Consider the following 21,790-nt stretch of genomic DNA (forward strand, 5'->3'; position numbering starts at 1 on the left):
TGTTCATAGACTGGCTTAATAAATGAATTTGAGGCAGGTCACTAATTTCTTTAATGATGGTGTTGCTTAAAAGTCTGTGTAAAGAGCCGGCTGTTGACTCTAATGATAGAGGATGCTCACAGATAATGGAATCATCTGCATCTTCATATCTGGTTTCAACCTGATCTCTCATATGTTTTTCTGAGGCCTTAATTTTTTTTGTTTAGATAGATCTCGGTAGGCAAACAAACCAGTTGCTTTTGGGTCTTGCCAAATTCTTAGATAATGTGCCAATATTTTGAAGATTGTCTGAATTATGTTACTATTTTCACTGAGAAAGTTGTAAAGTATCTGAGAAAAGCCAAAGGTTTTTGCTTTGAACTTCCTTTTTATTCCCTTAAGTGCTCTTTTTACTTCCCTTAAATGGCCTTGTTTATGTGTTGAGTGTGTGTTGGACAGCTTCTCTGCTCCCTAATTGCCTTTCCTAAGCAATCTCAAATGTTTGTATTACATCCTTTTCCTTGCACACTAATTGCAGTAAACCAGTCTTTTTCACTTAATTTTAAAGTATTCTCATACCATGATCAATCTTACCCTGAGCAGGTTTGTTTTGTCTTAAAGAATTACTTTGTATAAATATAAATCCTTTAATGTATAAAGTAGGGTTTATTTATTTTTTCATGGTATAGAGAAGTGATAGGACAGGTCTGGAACAGCCAGTTAATTCTGAACTGCACCTACTGATGTGCAGCATAATATTACTACAGACTGAGAATTTGCTCTTTAGGGAAGTCTTGTGATGTTCTGCAGAGTGTGCAGTGTTTGGAGGAAGCTGAACTAATCCCTTCTTTTGGAAGTATTAGTGTTTCTCAAATATCAGTAAATGCCTAGTCTCTAGGTAACTTTTCTGAATACATGTGGGCATTTTGCTGATTTTATCTGTGTGTTAGGCTGTGGAGGACAAAACAGTAATGAATTTTTGAAGCATTATAGAACCTTACACAAGCTATATTGGCCACTGTTCTTCAGGAAGGAGGAATATGGAAGGAAGGTGTTTTAAGTGATGGCTCTCAGGTGACATACCCCAGTCACTGGCTGAGTACAGACCCAAGGTCTCCTAATTCCGAATCTCTTGATTTAACCACTAGGTATTGCACTATTCCTGACAAAGCATCACTCTGTTAGTGAGGGGATAAAGTGCTACTAATACATCAAATCTTATCAAATGACTTTAAAGTTATCTTGGCTTTCTTTTCACCAGGGTTTGCTGTAAATCTTTTCTACTGGGGAGCAGCAGGACTTGTGTCCTTGCTAAAAGGAGAAGATTGATTTACTGTATTCATATTGAACCAGCAGATTCCTATGAGTATGCAGTAATGAATTGGAGTATCCATAAGTTTTTTCCCCATGCAACACTTTGGGAGACCTTACAGCATTGAATATGTTACAGAAATGCATTTGATGGAAACTTATAACTGTGTGTCTTCTGCATAGAATAACAGCATAACATATCTTTTAGCATGAGCAGTATTCTTATTCTTCAAATAATCTAATTGATTGTTCATTGGGCTCAGTCAGCCAAAAGTGGAGGGAAACTTTGTACAGACATCATTAGTTTTTCTCCATTTAAAGATTAATCATGAAGAGCTCTGGCTCTTTAATTCTGTAATTTGTATATTTAATGGGCTGCTGCAGAATCTATGACAGTAATTAGCATAGCCCGAAAACTCATTAATACGCAACAACATGATTAATGCAGCATTAATGCAAACATGACTGAAGTTATTTGGGTTATGTAGTAAGAAGATTAAAGCTAAAATGTCCTGTTTGTTTTATCAGTAGTGGGTATAATGGGGTAGCAAGCAAAATAAGAAAAAACAGGTATCAAATTAGTCATTTTAGTGCAAAAGAAACACTAAGATCTCATCAAGAGGATTTGGAGTTTTGCTTAACATTTGGATTCCACAAAAAGTGTTGCATGTTTTCTCCTTTCATTTGCTCACCATACTCTGTGTTTATGCTTGCTCAACATTTTAGTTTGATTTAGCTTTTTTGGCAGTTTGATGTATTAAGAATACCTAAAAAAATTCTTCATGTTAAGTCATTCTGAATAAAGTTAGACTTCTTCAAAATACAGGGCTTTTGTACAGTCTAATTTAGAAACCGCTGATTTTTAGCTTCTCTGGGTTTTACTGTGATCACAAAGGAAAAGGGGGTCCAATTACAGTTTGAGAAAAAGTTTGGGAACTTTTTGTATGTGGGTTTATACAAATTTATATATGTGTGTGTACATATGATATGTAAATTTATGTGACTTTTAAATATATATTTTCTATTTCTAATAAAAAACTAAGGCAGCTTAAAAATGAAAATGATTTACTTCATTAATGGAATTACTAACTTAGTGTAATGTTAGTGATGATGAGCTTTAAAAATGTTTTTGGACACATTAAGGTAACAGTAAAAAAGGAAGCCTGATCCTGTATGAAAAACAACAACAGGTCTTGGACAGCTTTGGGAAGAAGACTTCCCGTCTTCTTCTCTCAATAAAATCCAGGAAGCTATAGGCCAACACAAAGTGTGAAGAAGTCCTTGTATTCAGCAGAGGATCTTCATAAGTATGTCCAGGGAAGTCTCCTCTGAGTTTCTTATTTTCTTCCAATTCCACTATCCATTAAGTGAAACTGCTTTGAAAACGGATTGATTTTAGTTAAGTCTTCCTTCTATTTTTTTTCCTACAGGTGCATTTTCTTATATACAAAAAAATTAATTAAATCTCTTTTAGCTGTTGTGATGACATGAGGTATTGCTCTCACAGAGAGAATAACAGCAAAATGCTATGGAGAGATACAGCAACTGAGATTTTTAATCTCCATCTCTCCCCTTCCCAGTTAAAAACAAATTTTGGTTTATAATTTCTGTGAGAAAATGTATTTTGATTAGGCAAAACCATTTGTACACAGTCTTAATGTTAAATAAACACTTGAGGTTTGTCATCCTGAAGGGACTGCTGAGAGCCTAATGCTGTAGTCAAAATTTTATATACAATTTCTATTCATTTTAGCTGTCATTATGCACAAATAAGGCTCTCAGTGAGCATAAAGTGATCACTTTCTTTGCCAACAATTTTCTGTTCATTGGAATGTCCAATTGTATAATTATTGAAACCATTTCATATAACAAATAAGTAGAATGGAAATGCAAATTATGTTTCTACAATTGTGCAATTTTGGGAAAAAATCACTGGAAATGGATGTGCTTCACAGATTATGCAAAACACATTTCTGAAATTGCTTTGTGTTTTTCAAGGTATTTGCAGATATTTTCTTTATTTTTCCAATTGTAATGCACGCTTTTTCCATTTCTTTTCTTCCTAAGTTTACAAGGAAATTATCCATAATATGCTGAGGTATTATTCCTGTTATTATCTATCTTGGGCATATGGATTGGAATTTGATGTATTTATGAAAATTAAGTTAAAACTGATCACTGACAAGGTTGAAAATATATTTATTTGACTGTTCTTAATACTTTTGGGTAGAGTTGTTCATGTGGTTATATGTAAGTTTTGGTGAAGGGTCTTGAGACTTTTGAGACTTGTAGATAATTTCTTCATATTTAATGACTATAATAACTTCTACTTTTTACCTATTTTCATCTATGAACATCAAGTTTTAGAGAAAGGTGCTTTACAGGTGTGTTTTGCTGAATGGTTGGGATAAAATTAATTTTTAAGTAGGTCACTTTCCTGAAATCTCTCAGCTGTTATTGCAAAAGATGATTTCAATTGTCTTGCCTCCCTGCCTACATTCTCTCCTCTAGTCTTCCCCAAAAAGTCAAAAGACAATTTTTGAAGACTCTAAACATTTTTTTTATTTTGAAATGTTTTTGACTTTTTAAAAAACTTTTGGTTTTTTAGAAAAACTAAACTCTGTTCAGTTCATTTGGAAAGATATGTTACAGCAAGTTGTTACCCTCTGTATTCTGGGTAAATGGTTTCTTGGTCAAATAGAACCTATGTTAAACTTTTTTATTTTGCGAGAAAAAAGGGTTTTTGCATTAGTCAGAAATAAATTCTATTGCTGTAATAATTATAAATTATTAGTATATGTTATGCTGATCTAGGAGCTGCTCTAATTTATTATTTTCCTGCTGACTGCCAATTGCTTCTTCTAAACTCAAAATAATCCCATGTGCTCTGTAAACTTGCCAGAAATGCAGTCAGCATCTCAAGAGCACATTCTTGCCTCTTGAATACTTTTGTGCTGGTTTTGTAAATCATATTGAAATGTGTTAGGAGAATCTGAATCCAGGTAGTCTGAATCTGAAATGCTGCTGAAGTTCTGAGCCTTGCTAAATTTACATGAGGGAAGCAAAGAGGGGGAAGAAAAATCCCACCATATGCATTTTCTTTATTGGATAAAAATCTGTGTTCTGGCACATCAAAAATTAGAGTAATATTATATAATTTTACTTGTAATGTCAGCCTGCTCCTGAAAGGCACTCTCAAAGCTGTGTCCCTCTCAGGGTTACGTGCTGATGTTGCATCTCAGTTGAATGCCTTTGAAAATGCCTGCATTGATCATGTTTCACAGCCACATTCCCAATCTAACCTGGGTGTGCCATCTTTGAAACTAGGACAGAAATCCAGTCCCAATCTGCTGCTGCATAAATTGAAAGTATGTAGATCCTGACAGAAGGTTAGTCTGCCCTAATACAATTTGGGATACTTGAAAACACTAATGCTAATAATAACTAATTTATTTTACTTGTCCTTTTTATTATGATGTAGTCTTCTTTTCATCTTTAATGTTCACTATATACAATGCTTGTTTAATTTTTTTTTGTACTACACCATTATAATTAAAAGAATTCAATTACAGAAATTAAATAAATTTCTTTATTTATAATTAAAGGAATTCTGACAGCTTCTCCAATTGCAACTATAATTTGAAATGGAGATAAAGAATTTATTTGAATGACATACATTAATGTTTAATTTGTAGTAGAATTTCCTTTTGGTTTTTATCCCAGAAATGATAACAGTTTCTTGTGGAACAATCATTTGTGTCACACAAGCAAGCATGTTAGGTGAATTCTTGAGTTGCAATTCAAGATTCAGTTGGTTAAAAGTACCTTCCTACTATGCCCCACAGATGGTCATGTTTTCCATCCAAGATTTAGTAGCATGAGTAGTGTGGCTGAGACGCAGTTTCTGTATATGACAAATTACAGAAGTAATTGTAATGTCACCACTTTATTTATGTTTCTATTTATATGTTATATTTAACATTGAAATTAAGATTTTAGACATGTGTAATGAAAAAATAGACACAAGTCTTTGAGAAACTTGAAAAATGTCTCACTCTCCCCCAGGTATGAAAAAAAAAAAGAAAATTTTTTTAGTAATACAGTGTAGTTTTCAAGTTCTGTGAAACTTCTCAGATGTTGGAAAGAAAGATTTCTCTGTCCAAATGAAGTAAATCCATTTCCAGTGTTTGGTGCCACTAAGAGAGAAAAATGGCTTGCACGTAGTTGCTACAAGTCTGAATGGGCTTCTGGGTATGTTTTGTGTTGACCATGAGGTCTAGCATTAATTACTATGTTCTTGTGAAAAATATTAATTTCACAAGTTTTTTATCATGCAGTGAAAATACTGTCTGTGGAGCAGAAGTTTTCTTAATACGTGTTTTCTCTCTTGTAGTCACTTCTACAAACATGAGAAATTATTAATATTGAACTTCCTTATCTCATAAGAAATTCCAAAGATCATTGAACTTTAAGGGATGGAGTCCTTTCTCTCAGTTCTTTAATAGGTGACAAATGAATTTAGAAGAAAATAAGAGTTCCTGACTCATCAATAATTTCTATAAAGCTGTAGCTGCTCTACAAGCAAAACTCTTCAATATCCAAAGAAAAAGAAGGCTTCTGCATAACAATTGAAAACTTCTGTAATTACTGCAGTTTTACTGCTATGAACCATTTAATTTATATTTTCTAACACAGTGTTATACAAGAATGGTGTTTTTGCAGAAACTCAATTATTTTGTTTGTGTTTATCCTTCTGCATTAGGTGTGAGGAAGGATCCTCTGTTCTTCAGAAATGTCTTTTGGCAGCTTCATAAAAATACTGGCAGCTTGTTAAATTAACTGTGCTCCCCACTGCTGGGATTAGAGGCCATCAGTCTCAGCCTCTCCAGCAGATACTGCAGCTGAAGTACCTGGAACGTCATAGTATTGCAAGTGCTCATTTCTGAGCTAGGCAAAGCTGTGCTTTTCATTAACTAGGGACACTATTGGTTGAGTTTTTTTACGTGCAGGGCACTACTTGCGTGCAACTGCTTTTTGCAGGTGTTTTAATAGCAGGACTGATTCTCATTGCTTTGCAAATGTTTTGTGTCTGTGATTGCATCATGTGATATACATGAAAACATTGTATGCAGTTAGGTAGAGAGGCCAAAGGATTTTCCTTTAGGTACAGGTAATTAACAAGCATAATCTAATATGAATGTGTGTCAGAATTATGAGTTTTATTTTTTTTAATAAATGTGCTGTCTACAATAAAAAACTAGTCATTTATTGTTTGTTGCCTGACATAAAATAGGGGAAAATATTGGATAGTTTGATAGAGTTGGGTAAAACCCAGTAACGTACCTTGTTCTGTAAAAGCACCTTACACAGAAATGTCACAGCAGTGTATAGAATAGGTGGGTGTTGCTATTACTGCCTTTTCATTTCCCTTTGCAAAAAATGGTGCAGGAAAGGCGTGGCTCTACCATATACTCAGAGATTTGATCAGAAACTAAATGGAGGACTGTTGATAATGATCTAGAAAGATGTTAGTTCATCCATTACTCCTTTGGATATTTCCAATTTTTGTTGGAAAACTACATCTTTTCCAGGTGTTCTTTGTACACTTAGATATGATGTTTGTAAAAGAACATATATACAAATATACATATGAACACATACATATGTCTTTTGGAACCAAAACCCTACTATTCTTCGTACAAATCCTTGCATACAGGAACCTCATTTCTGCCTTACCCATAGCAATGTTAAGTGACAAGTGAAAATCCACATGTGAAACATCAACTATTAGAATAGTGTGATAATATCTGAATTATATTTTCCTAAGAAAGAAGTTATTGACCAACAGTAGTTACAATTGCATGTCTTTTTTTACACGTGAATAAGGGCTCACAAAAATTTCTCTTAAGGGCTGCCCCAGTCTGGATTAGTAAAATTTCTCCTGCAATGTCTAGCAGGGATTTTAGGTGAACAGAACTTCCATGATTTTGCTTTGCAATGTTGCTGCTGTTTCTAAAATGATATTTTATTTGTAAATTTTGTTATAACCTACAAGAACCACTTTTGGCATTAACCATCTACTTGCTTTTTTCTAACCAGGCATTAAAGTGAAATTTAGAACGCAGGAGCCTGATGGTTTGATTTTTTTCTCTGCATCACCTGGCAGTCAGGAGGAGTACATTGCACTGCAGCTGAGGAGTGGGCGTCCTTACTTTCTTTTTGATCCACAGGTACAACAAAAGATGGGATCCTATAAAAATAGCTTATATCATTTACCTTTGTACTTTTTCCATGCTTATCCTTGGTTGGGTTTTTTTGGGGTGGTTTTATTGTTTCTTTGTTTGGTTTTTAAAATTTCATTGATACAAGCTAATTTGCTTCTCAGAACTCTTAGGTAACTAGAGATTTTGAGGAGATAAAAACTAAACCTTTGCTCTTTTTATATTTTTATGTATGCCACAATATAAGACTTTTTTTTGCATTTTTATGGGTTGAGTTTTTTGTCAGTGCCACTAAACACCACTACAGCTTAAACTACCAAGATTTCAAAATTGTGCAGAAGTTTTGAATTAGTTAGAGAATTTATATGTTAGTCAATTATTTTTAAGCCTCCCATCTTGAGACTGTTTTCCTATAGAGATCAGCATGTCACCATTATACAAAAACATAAATAATGAGGGAAGTAGCAACAAAATGAAAAATAAGGCCACAATGCCTTGCATTTCTGTTTGGGTATTTTGTGTTTTCTGTGCACCCCAAAACTGGATCTCCTTATGGAATTAAAAAACATTATGGCCTCATATGCATTATGGCATAAATATGCAAGAAACTGTAAATAATTATCAGATTTTCTCACCCACTGTTAACCTTTTCCTCCTGAGCTCTGCCACAGTCACTCTCTGATCATGTGGAGGTGTTGTGCAGTAGTGAAAATCCCCTTAAGCTTTGGAGCACCTATAGAAGAAGCAAGGTGCTGCACCGAGGCTGGCTTGCATGTGATCCCCATGCTAGAAAATATTAAATTTGCTTTTAAGCCCAAGATAATACATTTATATTAATTCTACAGCATTTACACACAGGCTTTATCTTATTGTGTACTTCAGATTTTGGGACCCATCTTAAGGTTGTTAATATTGTCCTCATAATAATTTTAATAGGGACTAGTTCTGTTTTTGCTCTCTTACACCTATACCTTCTTTTAACTGAAAGGAAAGTTTTATTTCCTTTCCAAGATCTTCTGAGATTTACTTAGATTTTTTGTTGCTGTTTGATGGTTAATTGGAGTAGATGTCTTTCAACTGACATTTTAATGCTTCAAATAGTATTCCTAGTCCTTCTTGAAGATTTGCTTCTTCTAAAGTAGCTTTATGTCAGCTTGTTTAGATCATTCCCTAGAAGATATTTTATTTGTTTGGATCCACAGTATCTGGAGAACAGGAAGGGGAAGAGATGGAAGAGTGGCTGCTTTGGGGCTTTAATTTTTTCCCCTCCTTTTATACCTGTCTTTTAACTGTAAAAAAACCTAGCAAGTCTCATATTCAGTCCTCCGAGCTTCTCAGTTCATGTAATATTTTCAACAGTTACTGTCTTGAATTTTAACCGATTGCTTGTTTATGAATGTATCTCTGTTTATATTTCTGTTTCATTTGAATCAGGCAACTGTTCCATGCTGATTTTTAAGATCATCACTTCAATAGTGCTTCCTCTTATAAAACAGCCAATGGTGCTGTTTGAGTGCTTCAATTGCTGTTTAGAGGAAAAAAAAAAAAAAAAAAAAAAGCTGTCATTCAAGGCATCCAGGAACAGTGTAGGTCTTAACAGTTGATTTACTATCTTGAAAGCTAATGCTTTCTAATTTCTCATTACTAATATGGAAGAGATTCCTGTACATTCTCAGATTCTCAGAAGTAGGGTACAGTGACCTACAACAAAGTGTTTTGTGTAGAAACCTTTTCAAAATCTTTTACCTCTGAAGATTCAGTTATCAAAAATTTTCAGTCTTCTGTATCCCTAATATGCTGTGCTACCTTACTGTCATTACCTTTGTTTCTTTGTTTATGTCATAATTTGTTTCTTTTTTCCTTTTGCCATGATTTGCTATTCTTTTCCTACAGTGTCAGATATCCTATACTGTAGCAGCATTTCTTCATCTTTCTTTTGTGCATTGCAGTCTGCATTAGTGTGCAAATGCTTTAATTACTTCTTATTGACATCACGTGGTGTCTTAGCCAGGTTATAGGCATTGTTGTCTCTAATTAAAGTCATGGCATACACAGTAAACATTTATGGCCTTCCTTTGTGCTCTACTCTGAGAAATTGCAAACACTCTTTTTGATGACAATTGTGTCTCTGCAGCTTTTTATCTGTAGCAGTGTGGTGTAATATTCTGTGCTCCCTTCCAGCTGTGACCTGTGGCAGGTTAATTATTTGTACCCTCAGTCCCTTTCGGGATGCTGGGCTGTATCTTTGCTTGTGATCAGCCGTGCGTTCTCTCTTTGTTGTGTCTGCTCTAGGGACAGTCCTGCCAAGTCCTCCTGGTGGGGAGCCTTCAGTAGCCTCACTTCTTCCTTCGCTAAGTGTTAATTTCAAATCCTTTTCTTCATGTCCATTCATACTTCTCTGAGCTCCGTGTACACCACCATTCATCTGGCTATTGTCTGACCATTCCTTTTTGTCTTCCTTTTGTGCTGTGCAACTGCTCTTTTCTCCTTCCTAATTGTTTTACTGCCGTTCTTTGTGGGTTTCTACTCATGGTCCAGGAAGCATGAGGTTTTTTTTACAAACAGATGTCTTCCTTAGTCTTTTTGGAACAATCCAAATTTTTCTATAGAACTTCCTCCAAACTCAGAGTGTCTGTAAACCTTTAGCTGTCTGTGGAGTTTTTTCTTATCGTGACGTCTTTGCATCTACACCTAAATTACACGATCAACTCCAGCTAAATTTATGGTTATCTTGCAGTGGCTACAGGTAATTTCTTTTTTTCCCAGGGAAGCACTGAATATTTTATACCAAGTGAAATCAGTTACAGTGGAAATATAAGCCCAACGTGGAGCACCTTTTTTGCTAAGAGATTAGGACAGTCTGAGGATAGACTGAAATTCTTCTCACAGGATGGAGGGAATTGTATCCAGCTCTTCCATTTTAGAAGATGATTCATTTACTAAATTTTACAGCAAGAAGGCGGAAAACCAGATACTTTCCTTGTGTGTGTTGCCTTGTTTGTTATTCTTGTCATGGAGAGGCCAAAGTATTAGGCACAGTCTGAGGGTGAGGTTGTTATTCCACAAAATAAAAGGAAGGAAGATGAACAATATCTGGCTATGTGTCCAAGCTAGACCTTCCTCCTTGGTGCTGGCAAAACTTCAGTACTTGTTCACCTTCTTAGTAGTAGGAGTTTAAGCATTGAAAGAACTTGACTGGGAAAAATGTTGTTGCATTCAAACTTTGGCACCTGAGACAGTATCTCTGAAGATTCATATTTGTGATGTTTCTCTGTATTTTCAATGTAAACATCAATATGACAGAATCATTTTATTTACTCAGTTATTACTGACAGGAACCAAATATTAAGACTTATTGTATGGCATAGCAAAATAATACAGATTTCAAAGTATGTGATTTCCAAAATCCATGACAAGCCATCTTGCAGCAGGCTGTTTGAACGTGATCCCAGAGTGACTCTGGTAGTTCTAGAAAAAGTGTAAAGAGGCCTCTCCAGTGCAGCACATGCTGAACCCTGAACACTTTTTTTTGTCTTTTGCCTTCCCTCCCCCCCAAAATTAAGCACAGTTTAGCACATATGCTTGTGTGGTCCCAGATTGAACTGGTTACAAATAAATGTGGTTTCTGATGTATAAAACTGTTAATGCTCTAGACTGTTGCCAAACATAATATGAAGAACCACTTATTCAGGCACCTGATCTTTAGAATGCAGCATCGTTTGTAACAATTTTAACGCTAACTAAGTACACTTTGATGAGACAGCATTTAATAAAATGCTCATTAATTTCATCATTAGCAAGGGTATGCTAAGAAGTAAGCCAGTTTCTTATGTCACGCCCAATTAGCATCCCATGCTAGTAATCCCATTAGTATTGTTGAATTCACTAATGGAAAAACTAATGGGCATGCTACCAGGGCACATTAATTGGGCATGACACCAGTTCTGGTTTTAATTATTAAACTACGATAATGAAATGTGTGTGTTTGTAAAATATTAAAATGTTGAAATAGGAGAGAAGACAATAAAAAATAGTATATGAAAAAGTGCCATTAGTACGTAAGGATATATAGCTTTGTATTCTTATTATGGGGCAAAGGACTGCTCTCCAAACCTCCTCAGTATCAGGATGTTGGCTGAATGGAGCTGAAATGTGCTGTAAATATTCACAGGAAATCATTTTTTCTTTAACTGTGTACATATGTGCACATCACATATGTATTTTGATGTATTAGGATACACAGTGACAGTCCCCTATGCCAAATGTAAAATGTGTTCTGGGTTCATAAGTCTGTGTGCCAAATGCAGTTTCTAATGGATGAACATTACTAAAGGCAGAATACTAAATTTTAATAAGAGGGTTTTAGTATTAATCAAAATAGGTGGTTGTTTCTATCAATAGCTTTTCTCCATGTGCGTAATTCTAAGATCCTTGGACCAAAAATAATACTGGAAGATCTGGAAAAAAATTGTTAAACTGTCTGGCTTGCTGCTGCAGAGTTACAAGCTGGACTCCCAAATTACAAGAAACCAAATTTTTCATTTATGTACTTTTGGAAATTGTTTTTTGAAGCCATAAAGTAACTTCAGTTGTTGAGACTATAGCACAGTACCTATATAAAGACATATTTTTCTATCAGTAGTTGCCTGCTGTATGGGACAATTCTCTTTTGTGATTTCAGCAGAATAACGTTGAGTTCCCAGAGAGTTTAAGAATGATGTAAAGTTCTGAAGCAATCTTACAGGAATTTTTAATTAAACTTAGATGATTATTTGGATATAAATATCAAGAAAATTCTTGAACTATATAAAACTAAAAAAAACTATTTATTACATCATTATATTAATTTATGTGATATTTTGTTTGATTCTTTGCATTCTTGAGATTTAGTTTGGTAACTGCATCTATTACACTCCTCTTACTCAGCAATTCAGAAAAGATTTCTCTGTATATGTAATAGATGTCCTTAAATTCACCCCTTCATGTAATATTTTTGTTTTATTAAAATCAGGTAAAAATTCTCCTTAATTTAAATAAATTTTTACAAGCATCCCTTGTACCATAAAAGCAACCTCAATAACTACCTTTTGGGTTTTTTCTTGTTTAGTTTGGTTTATTTGGTTGGGTTTTTTGTTCAAGGTTTTGTTTTGAGGGTGTTTTTGCTTTGTTTTGTTTTCCTGAATCTCTTGGTATGACCTTTTACCCCCATAAATGTATGGTACTTTCTCATCTAGGAACTTTAGTCCTTTTGATACCAGGTTAACATGGAGAGAACATGCATATGCTGTGCTGCACATGCACCCCTTTTTTGGATCCCTTCGTGTGGACAGGTGCTGCAATTAACAATCCTGATATGCAACTGCTCTCAATGGATGGCACATTGAACCATGGCCATCAAACTTCATAGCCACAGCAATCCTTGAAGTAGTTAAATAGAGACATAATCAAAAAAAAAAAAAAAAAGAATAAAAAATCAAAAATCTGAGTGATGTGACCCTCAATAATTGTGCCTCATCCTTGTCTTTATCAGGGGAACTACACAGAATTTTCTGTTTTTAATGGACATGGAACTGGATGCTTGATCCTTCATTTATTATTTGAAAAGGTTAAATTTAATGGTTAAATTTAGAATGTTAAATAAGTCCTAAACATCATTCAGCAGTCCAAAGGAAGTTAAACATAGGACTGCTGTCTTTATTTTTAGATGTTGTATGCTATAAATTGTCATAAAAGAGTAAGATATTCTAAACATTACCTTCAAAATATTCTAAATCAGATTGTTCTGTTACTAAAAAGGGATCTGCAGTAGCAGTCACTCCAACTAATGATGGTGGAAAAGTGTATAATGATAACAGTTGGCACCAAGTAATTGCTACAAGAATTCAAGCTCTGGGAAACATCACAGTGGATGGGCAGTACACAGGTAATCAATTCATTTAAATAACTTTGGTATTACTAAGGGTATTACTCACTTGCTTTCTCACTACCTGTGTTCACCCATACAGAAAAAAATTCACTCAATTTTCTGACTGTTTTATCATTACTGGTTTGTCTGTTTATCTGAGGGATGTCTCCACTGTGAATCTTTGATAATTGAATACTAAGTCTCTTTTTGTGCTTGTACACTCTTGTAAAAGAGAGCTGTAAATATTTCCTGGATATGTATTAGGAAAGTCTTAGACCATTGTGTCACATTAGCCTCTTTATAAAATACCCGTATTTTGTTATTGAGTTGAAAATCTGTTGAAAGCATTGAATATGTGAATAATAAATTATTTTGTTCAGGTTCTTCCTTAGCAACTAGTGGGAGTACCATTATTGGAGAGAACACGGGAGTTTTTGTTGGAGGACTTCCACAGGGTTATACCATTGTAAGAAAGGATGAAGGTATGTGTGATAAACAAGTCTGTACAGTTTCTAAAATTTTATCTTTTGGGATAGACCAAAATGTCTATATAGCTGATTTAATCAGCATTAAAACAGCTCATGAGGTCTATGGATTTTGTACTGGTATGAGTGTGAAACTTATGGGTGTGTTTTACATACAGTTTCACAAATTCATTCCAAAATACCAATGTAAATTGTTTGTATTAGCTTAAGCACATGGTTATACATCCCAGTTCGATGCAGGGATACAATATGCTGGCTTTTTTAGTGTGAGTTTGTATCCTTCAGAAGTTGTTGCATTAAGCTCAGAGGTGTATGAATATACCTGTATTTTAGAGATATAGAATTTATGAGGAGCTGGATCATATCTGGCTTCTTGAAGAATCAATAAACACAAGTTTACATACATGAACTTAGTATATATGCCCAATGTGTAAACGGATGATGACCGAGGTGACTGTCTATGTCACATATACAGTCAACTGCTCTCAGTGACTTCATATCCAGAATTTTGGTTTTTTCATATTAATCTGAAAGCCAAATTCTTTATTAAGTTTATGTGTCCGCCTCTGACATGAAATCTAGTTGACTTGATATGGGGTACACTAGAGTCCAACTTCCTCTTTCCTTCTTTATTTCCTTCCTTTTCCTTCTTTATTTCACTGCACTAAAACCAGAAATACATGCATCTGTTCTTCTAAAGCATTGGTTCATAAAGTAATCCTCTCTCAAAAACCCCAGCTATATATTCAAAATGAGACTGAATATAAATACCATCTAAGAAAAGAGCACCTATAAAAACAGATTTGAATTTTTGCCCCCAGTGATAAAGAAGGGATAGCAGCTATGTGTCATTGATTTTTTGGTTTTTTGTTTTATACAGAAAAGGAAATAAATACTTCCTGATGAAGCTTCTAAACACATATTTCTCTGCCTCAGCTTTTGCAACACTATTGCTTCCTACTCAACACATGTGTGCCTTTCTTCAGAATTACTGTTTTGTTTTAAAGAAAAATTTTTTTGATCTTCATAGAGTAGATTTATGCTGTTGACTTGAAGGTACCTGTATGCAAAAATCTCAAAAAGTTTAATATTTTTCAGCTACATAACAGTAGGTGCTGTCTTTAGTGATTAGGCCTGTTGAGAAATCTGGATTTAGCTTGGAGGCCAGCTTTATGAACTGATTAGTGGCTGTTTTTCTGTGCACACATAGATGTATATGATAGGGACAGCATATTGAAAACATAAAAATTAATTCCTATGTTTAGTTGCAGGTGATTGACTTAAAAAATTATTTTCCTTTTCACAGGGATGAAGAGGATAGTCCAGAAAGGATTTGTGGGCTGTCTCAGTGACATATTTTTGAAAAAAGTGCATACTCCCTATGAGAACTGGGAATCTTTGAACTGGCAGAATGCTGAAGAGCAGAACAATGTCTACCATGTTTGGGAAGGTTGCCCCATTGGACTCTCAAAAGGAGCACATTTTCTTGGCAGAGGTAGTTTGCTGTGCTATTGCTCTATCCAAATATGTTCTTGAGATAGAGAAGTTGGTTGTGTCAAAAGTGTGGCAGTGATCTGCTTTTCAAGGCAGCTTTAGCTATATGGGATTATTTCAGTTGGTTTAAAATTGTGTCTCTTGGTTGACAGAAGGTTGCTGCATGGAAGAGGAATTACAGACAGTGCTGCTGTAACTATATGCAGATTGGATGTGTGTCTGAAAGGTGAATTTTCACTTTTGTAGGGACATAAAAGATGTCTATCAACAAAACAAAAAAAACCCCAAACCCTCCCCCCCCCCAAAAAAAAACAAAAAAAACAACAGGTAAAAAAATTTAGGATATTTTACTGGTTTGGTTTCTTGCAGTACGTTATTGATAACTGTCCTCAAAGCTGACTGATAAAGTTGTGAACTATAATTTTGAAACCTGAGTTCTTCATGTCAGAGTATAAAGTAACACCTAGATTTTTACTTTTGATTTCTTGAACCAATTTACTTATTTGATTAACTTATGTATGCATTCATCTTCTTTCAAGGGTTCCTGGAGCTGCACTCAGGTGTTTTCAGTGGTGGACTGGAATTTGAGATCTCATTCAAATTCAGAACAGATCAACTGAACGGGTTGCTTTTGTTTGTTTACAATAAAGATGGCCCAGACTACCTTGCAGTAAGTTAAAAAATACAATTAATTCTATTCAGACATGGCCTGTAAGTTTTCTCCACAAAAGCAAAACTAACACTGAAAGAAATTTCAAACCATAAGTTATTTTCATGTCTTACTAGTTTTGAAATGCTTTGCACAGCACATTATAATGGAGCAAAAATACTTGAACAGATAAGTGTTAAGTTACTATTGTTACTTATGTCAAAAATAAGAAAGATATCAATGTATGAAAAGCAGAATTATTGTCTTAACTGGATTAGAAGTGATCAGAAAAGAGAATAAAATACATGTATTAAAAGCTTTCAATTCATTTCTAGGAAAGCATAGCGTTTGCCTATTTTCCCAGTTCTCATACTGAAACAAAATCAATTAAATTATAAATCAAAAAGGCCGTGATGGAAATTGTCTGGTATCCTAATAAAGCTTTCTCTTTAAGGTATAAGTTCATTTTTATAATCCATTTTTTTTCCTTTTGACTTGGAACAGATAGATAGAAATTAGTTAGTTCCAGCTTAATTCCATCTCATTTCTGTCACCATTTTCCTTACACTGTAGAGGGAGTTTCACAAATCCTATATTAGGTAAATTTGTGAAGTAATGCCTATGAACTTCCTTTTTGGTGTCTGTTAAATAAGACTGTTTATGCTCAGAATTATTTGTGCTTCTGTCATTTCCGATATGTTGTTTAAGTTTTAATGTGTTTGGTTTAGTTTTTCAAATTATTTTCTTAGCTCATGACTCTTGATTTTCATACTTTTCTTTCCCAAGGATTTTGAGTATAATTAGACTGTGGTCACCTCTGCTTAGTGGATCAAGTATACTTGCATCTACTAGTAGGTATTACAGAGGATTGCATGGAAAAAAATACATTTTTTCAGTTGTTCCAGGAAGCAATAATTTATTTTTAGAGATTTTTGAAAGCATTGTTATTCTTTATGACCCAATCTGCTTTTTCTGCACTTTTATTGAATTTAATTTATTTATTTCTTATTATGCAGCTATTTTGCTAATGGCTGTCATGTCACAACCTGTTTTATTGTGTGGCATTATGTCTAATGGGCCTTCTCTTTTAAACTTCTGACCTAAACCATATAAATATATTTTTCTCCTTTTCAGGTCAATTGTAACTTACTCAGTAGTTACTTTTTATGCTACTGGCTTTTCCAGCAGATAATTTTTTCCTGGGTTTTGAATTCTGCTAGACCTGACTGCTTCTTCTTTTTAAAGCAGCCTTAGTTAAAAAATTATCATGACTTCCTTTAGCAAGTCTTGCTAATTACAGTTATTACTTTACTTTTGCCCTCAAGTAATGACCAAGATCATGAGCTAATAGCATAAGATGTTACATGTATGCTATGTCCCACCCTAAAAAAGGGTTGTATGTGTGTAATTCTCAGCACAGGGGTACTATTTATGTGAAGAGTATTCACAGGGTCCTTCTGGAGGTTCTGGTAGTAGGTGAGTCTTGTTCCCTCTCTCTTGGCTCTGTGTAAGACTACCAGAAATATGAGAAAATAGATTCTGAATATAAAGGAAGAAGGGGACTTATTTGAAAGTGGAGTCAAAAGCACAAAGTAATTAGACAAAATAATTTCCTTTTCTTTTCAAATGTCCAGATTTTTGGTGGTTTTATATTTATACTATTTTTAGTTCTGAAAATTGGATCATTTTCTTGGCATTTGTCCCAAGTCAGGTAAATTTCTTTTATCTCACTGTAATCATGACCTCAACATCTCCATAGCCTTAAGATGAGGAATTTTAGAGAGGATGAGTATGTGCACACTTTTCCAAGGCTCTCAGCTTTGTGTTTTGCTGATAGATAATGATGACAGAATGCTTCTCTGTACACTTGATCTCACAAGAAGAGGTTAATAGAAAGTGAAAATGAGGGGTGTAGCTTGTTGTGCATGAGCTACGATGTCTTTGTTAGGAGCTTTGGTCAGGAGACACTTGCACAGCAAAACTGATTATGAGCTATACCACTTAGCCTGAGTGCCAGGTATTCCCTGACCCTTCCCTTTGCATAGGTCACAGCTCTCTTATTAGCTTTATAGTTTGGGAATGACTGCAGCTACACACAGAGCTGGACTGCTACCAAACAGCCAAAGACTCTCCTCTTCTGCCCAAGAACAAAATGATGTCTTGGAAAGGTGCTGTGCATAAAGGTCACTTCTTCCATGACTTCTATGCCCTGAGAATTAACTCAAGCCAGCGAGGTCAATCTGATTATCTTTGGATCCAGGCATAATAATTACAAGGAAACTGTGACCAGCTATACTAGTATGAATCACTAGCTCTCACACTGGCATGTGATTCCTCATGAGTTTATGTGATGAAAAGATTTTGTGATGCTGATAAAGTTTGCATGACTGATTTTTGATGCTGACCACTTCACCAGCAGCAAAAGCACTATCTGACTTCTATGCAATACCAGTAACTGGCTCCTGAGACATTGTAGCTGATTATTTGGTTCTGCAAAGCTGCAACTAAGAAAAAAGTCTTGCAAGAACTTTTTCCAAAGAGTTGCACTTTTCAATAGCTGCATGGAGTAAAATAACAAGTGTGCAAGATGAAAGTGTTACCTGTGATGGAGCTAAGGAGGGATGTAAAATTTTGAGAACTCAAATTGGAAATTCAGCAAAGAAGTGACTGGTACTCGCATGAGAGTGAGGGTGATATTCCTGTTGGTTATCAGTAATTTCTCTCTGTAAGGTGTCAGGAAAACATTATCATATTGTTTCCATTAAAGTGACTGACTGTGAGGAGGCTATTGAGGGGTCTGTGTTTAGGCCTCTGCTCACTGGCTGGCAAGTCTGAACTGGCCTAGATTTTGAACTGGAATGATTGGCTGCATATCAGCAGAAGTGCCATGTACTTTTTCTTTCAAAGGGCTCAAAGACTACCTGTCCTTGACAAGTTTTTTGAAGTCCATTGCTTGTCTCTGCTGATATTTCTGAATCTCAGGAAGACTTTGCAATTCAAAGGAGCTAAAGCCATGATCACTCTTCTAGTTCTACATTTGTTGAGACTGTTTTATATGGCAGGTTTAGCAAAGTGTCATTCAGCCTCTAATGCAGCCACTATCATACCTGTTTTGTTTCTCAGAGCTATGTCTGGATATTCCTTTCATCTTCAAAATCATGTTTATAAGCAGATTGAGTGAGGCAGGGGCTGGCTCCTGCAGAGAAGTGCAATACAGAACCACAAAATCATTTAAGTTGAAAGGACCTTTTGGAATAATTTATTCCAAATCTCTGCTAAAAGCAGGACCAGCTTATGTTTGGTAAGGTTGCTCCAGGCATTTTCTGTTTGAGTAGTGTGCATCTTTCTACACATGGACAGTCCACAGCTTTCCAAATTTTACAGCCTGTTCCAATCTTTGACCATCCTTGTTATAGGAAAAAAAGTAAAAACACCCAAATAAACCTGCCCTGATTTCTTACTGTTTCTTGTTACAACTTGTCTTTTGCCTCTCATCCTTTCACAATGAGCCTCTGAGAAAAGTCTTGGGCCTGTCTTCTCTGTATCCTTGCATAAGGCAGAGGAACAGTTAAGTTCTCTTCCCACTTGTTCTTAGACTGAACAAACGCTGTCCTTTCAGCTTCAGCTCATATGCAAGGTACTCCAACCACTGCCCAGCTTGGTGTCCCTCCACTGGATTCACTCTGGTGTGCTGCAATGTCTTTCATTTACCGAAGTGTCCACAACTGGATACAGTAGTCCAGATGTGGTCTTACATGTGATCACTGGAGGGGAAGAATCATCTCCTTGGAACCCCTGCCCACCTTTTATCTAACCTAGTCCCAGTGCTAGTTCGTCCTCATCATTTCGAGGGTGCATTGGTGGCCAGTGTTCAATTTGTCATCCGTTTCACTCAGTACTGTTCTTCAAAGCTGATTTATATGTCTAGGATACCAATGGCAGCTCCCTTCGCTAACAACTGCAGACTCACTGGGAGTATGTCCCATCCTACTGCCCAGGCCATTAATAACATTTTTAATAAGTGTTGGTCCCTGTATCAGTCTCAGAGAGATACCACAATCTGCTAGTGGGACTGTGGAATAATCTTTCTTGCTGCTCTTATCTTCCAGATTCAGTCTAAGCTTTGGCTTTCCTAGTTCCAACCTTACATGCTTAGGTAGGTGAAAATGAGAATTGTGCATAGAGAAAAGCGTTAATGAAATTCTGTAACCCAAATTTTGAAAAGCAAGCATGCTTTTAAGAGCTAAACTGAAACTTGCTTAGGTTTAGGGCTGTGATACAAAGATCTGGTTCTGTTGAGAGGTGGCTACTGAGATACCTGGCAGAATAATATGATCTTCATACATTTTTGGTTCCAAGTAATAATATATTTTCCAAGGACAGATTAAAAATCATAATGATTAAAAATAATTCTTTTTTGAAAGTGGTCCCAGAATTCTGTGTAAAGCAAACAAATTATCTGTTGATTTTATAAACCTGTGCTCAGTACCTGTGCTCAGATTTATGCAGGACTTAGCTTTTTTTTCTATTTCCACCATGCAGAAGAGTTGAAACTGAGCAGTGGTCCCTCAGTAGTCCCCTGTCTTTAGCTGCACTCAGGCATTCAAAATGTCAGTCTAGGTCAACACGGAAAGCACAAACATCATTCACTGCCTGCTTTAAAACTACGCCAAGATGGGTAAATTGGAGGAGGGTTGTGCTGAGTAGTGACCCTGGGTCACACACTATGCCCTCTGTCTGGCTCCCAGGTCTGGCAGGTTTGCTGGCATGCTGCTGTGCTAATGCTTCTGGAATGCTTTCTTCACACCAGCACAGTGTGCTTCATATTAATTCTCACCAGTTAAGAAAAGCAGAGACTTGAGCAATGGGCTGCCTTTTTCAGCTGTTCTTATCTGCACTGGTGCCATGATCAGTCCTTCACCTGTATTGTGGAGTCCTTAGCTGTAAATAGGTCTGAACTTATGGAAATAAGAAAAGTTGTAGTCTCAAAAGAAACAAATAAAGAAAATCCCTTTGTCTCAGAAGCAAGAAGCCAGTGTGCAATGAGGAATAGGACCCACATTCCCCATGGCATTCAAGCACAGAGTTCTTTCATCAGTTGGGGTGTTTCCTGTATTTCCTGTTAAGGAAATATGATCCAATTACAAACACTGTAATATTAATATTATCAGAAAACAAAATATGTCAGTTTGTCAATAATAGTGATAAGAATTTATATTAAATCTGCAGTTTTTATTTCACTTAATAAGGTTTCTGCGTAGAAGCAGAAATGTCTTTTTGTGAAATATTAATGTTTTTCAACATCCAGTTCATCCCTGAAGTGTTTAGTGTTCTATATGTGCCAATCTACAGTCTCAGCCTACTTGTGTTTGAGTCAGTCAGGGTAAAGAGTCTTGCAGTAAAGCATTTGGAAACTTCTGCAGTGAAAAATTTAAGTAAAATGTATTTCTATTAGAGAATTAGTTTCAAAATGCACATACAAAACCAATTATTTTCTTACAAGATTTAGAAGAACAAGGATGAAATATATGAATGTAAGAATCAATGTATGCTGGAAAAATTTGAAATTGAGTTCACCAGCCAATTAAAAAGACCTTAATCAGGTCTGACATTTCATTTCCTTATTATCTTGTTACATTCCTCTGAAAAATGAATCGATAAAGTACTGTTTTCTTATTCTCAATAAAAGCAAAACAGTCTTGTTTGTTGTCTTTTTTTTTTTAGATACATTAGTGCCAAAGTCAGT

At 35.4% G+C, this 21,790-nt stretch overlaps 1 protein-coding gene across 6 annotated transcripts in view; it reads left to right on the forward strand.

Annotated features, from left to right (window-relative positions):
• USH2A (usherin) overlaps positions 1 to 21,790 on the forward strand; it is a 374,152-nt gene that overhangs the window by 122,050 nt on the left and 230,312 nt on the right. For all 6 annotated transcript variants that reach the window (XM_053974132.1, XM_053974137.1, XM_053974131.1 and 3 more), the window contains 5 exons: positions 7,390 to 7,520; positions 13,308 to 13,434; positions 13,797 to 13,898; positions 15,208 to 15,396; positions 15,935 to 16,065. In XM_053974132.1, coding sequence (XP_053830107.1) covers positions 7,390 to 7,520; positions 13,308 to 13,434; positions 13,797 to 13,898; positions 15,208 to 15,396; positions 15,935 to 16,065 — 680 coding nt within the window. The remainder of the gene's footprint in view (positions 1 to 7,389; positions 7,521 to 13,307; positions 13,435 to 13,796; positions 13,899 to 15,207; positions 15,397 to 15,934; positions 16,066 to 21,790) is intronic.

The sequence above is a fragment of the Vidua macroura genome, chromosome 3 (genome assembly GCF_024509145.1).
Source record: "Vidua macroura isolate BioBank_ID:100142 chromosome 3, ASM2450914v1, whole genome shotgun sequence".
Lineage (NCBI taxonomy): Eukaryota > Metazoa > Chordata > Aves > Passeriformes > Viduidae > Vidua > Vidua macroura.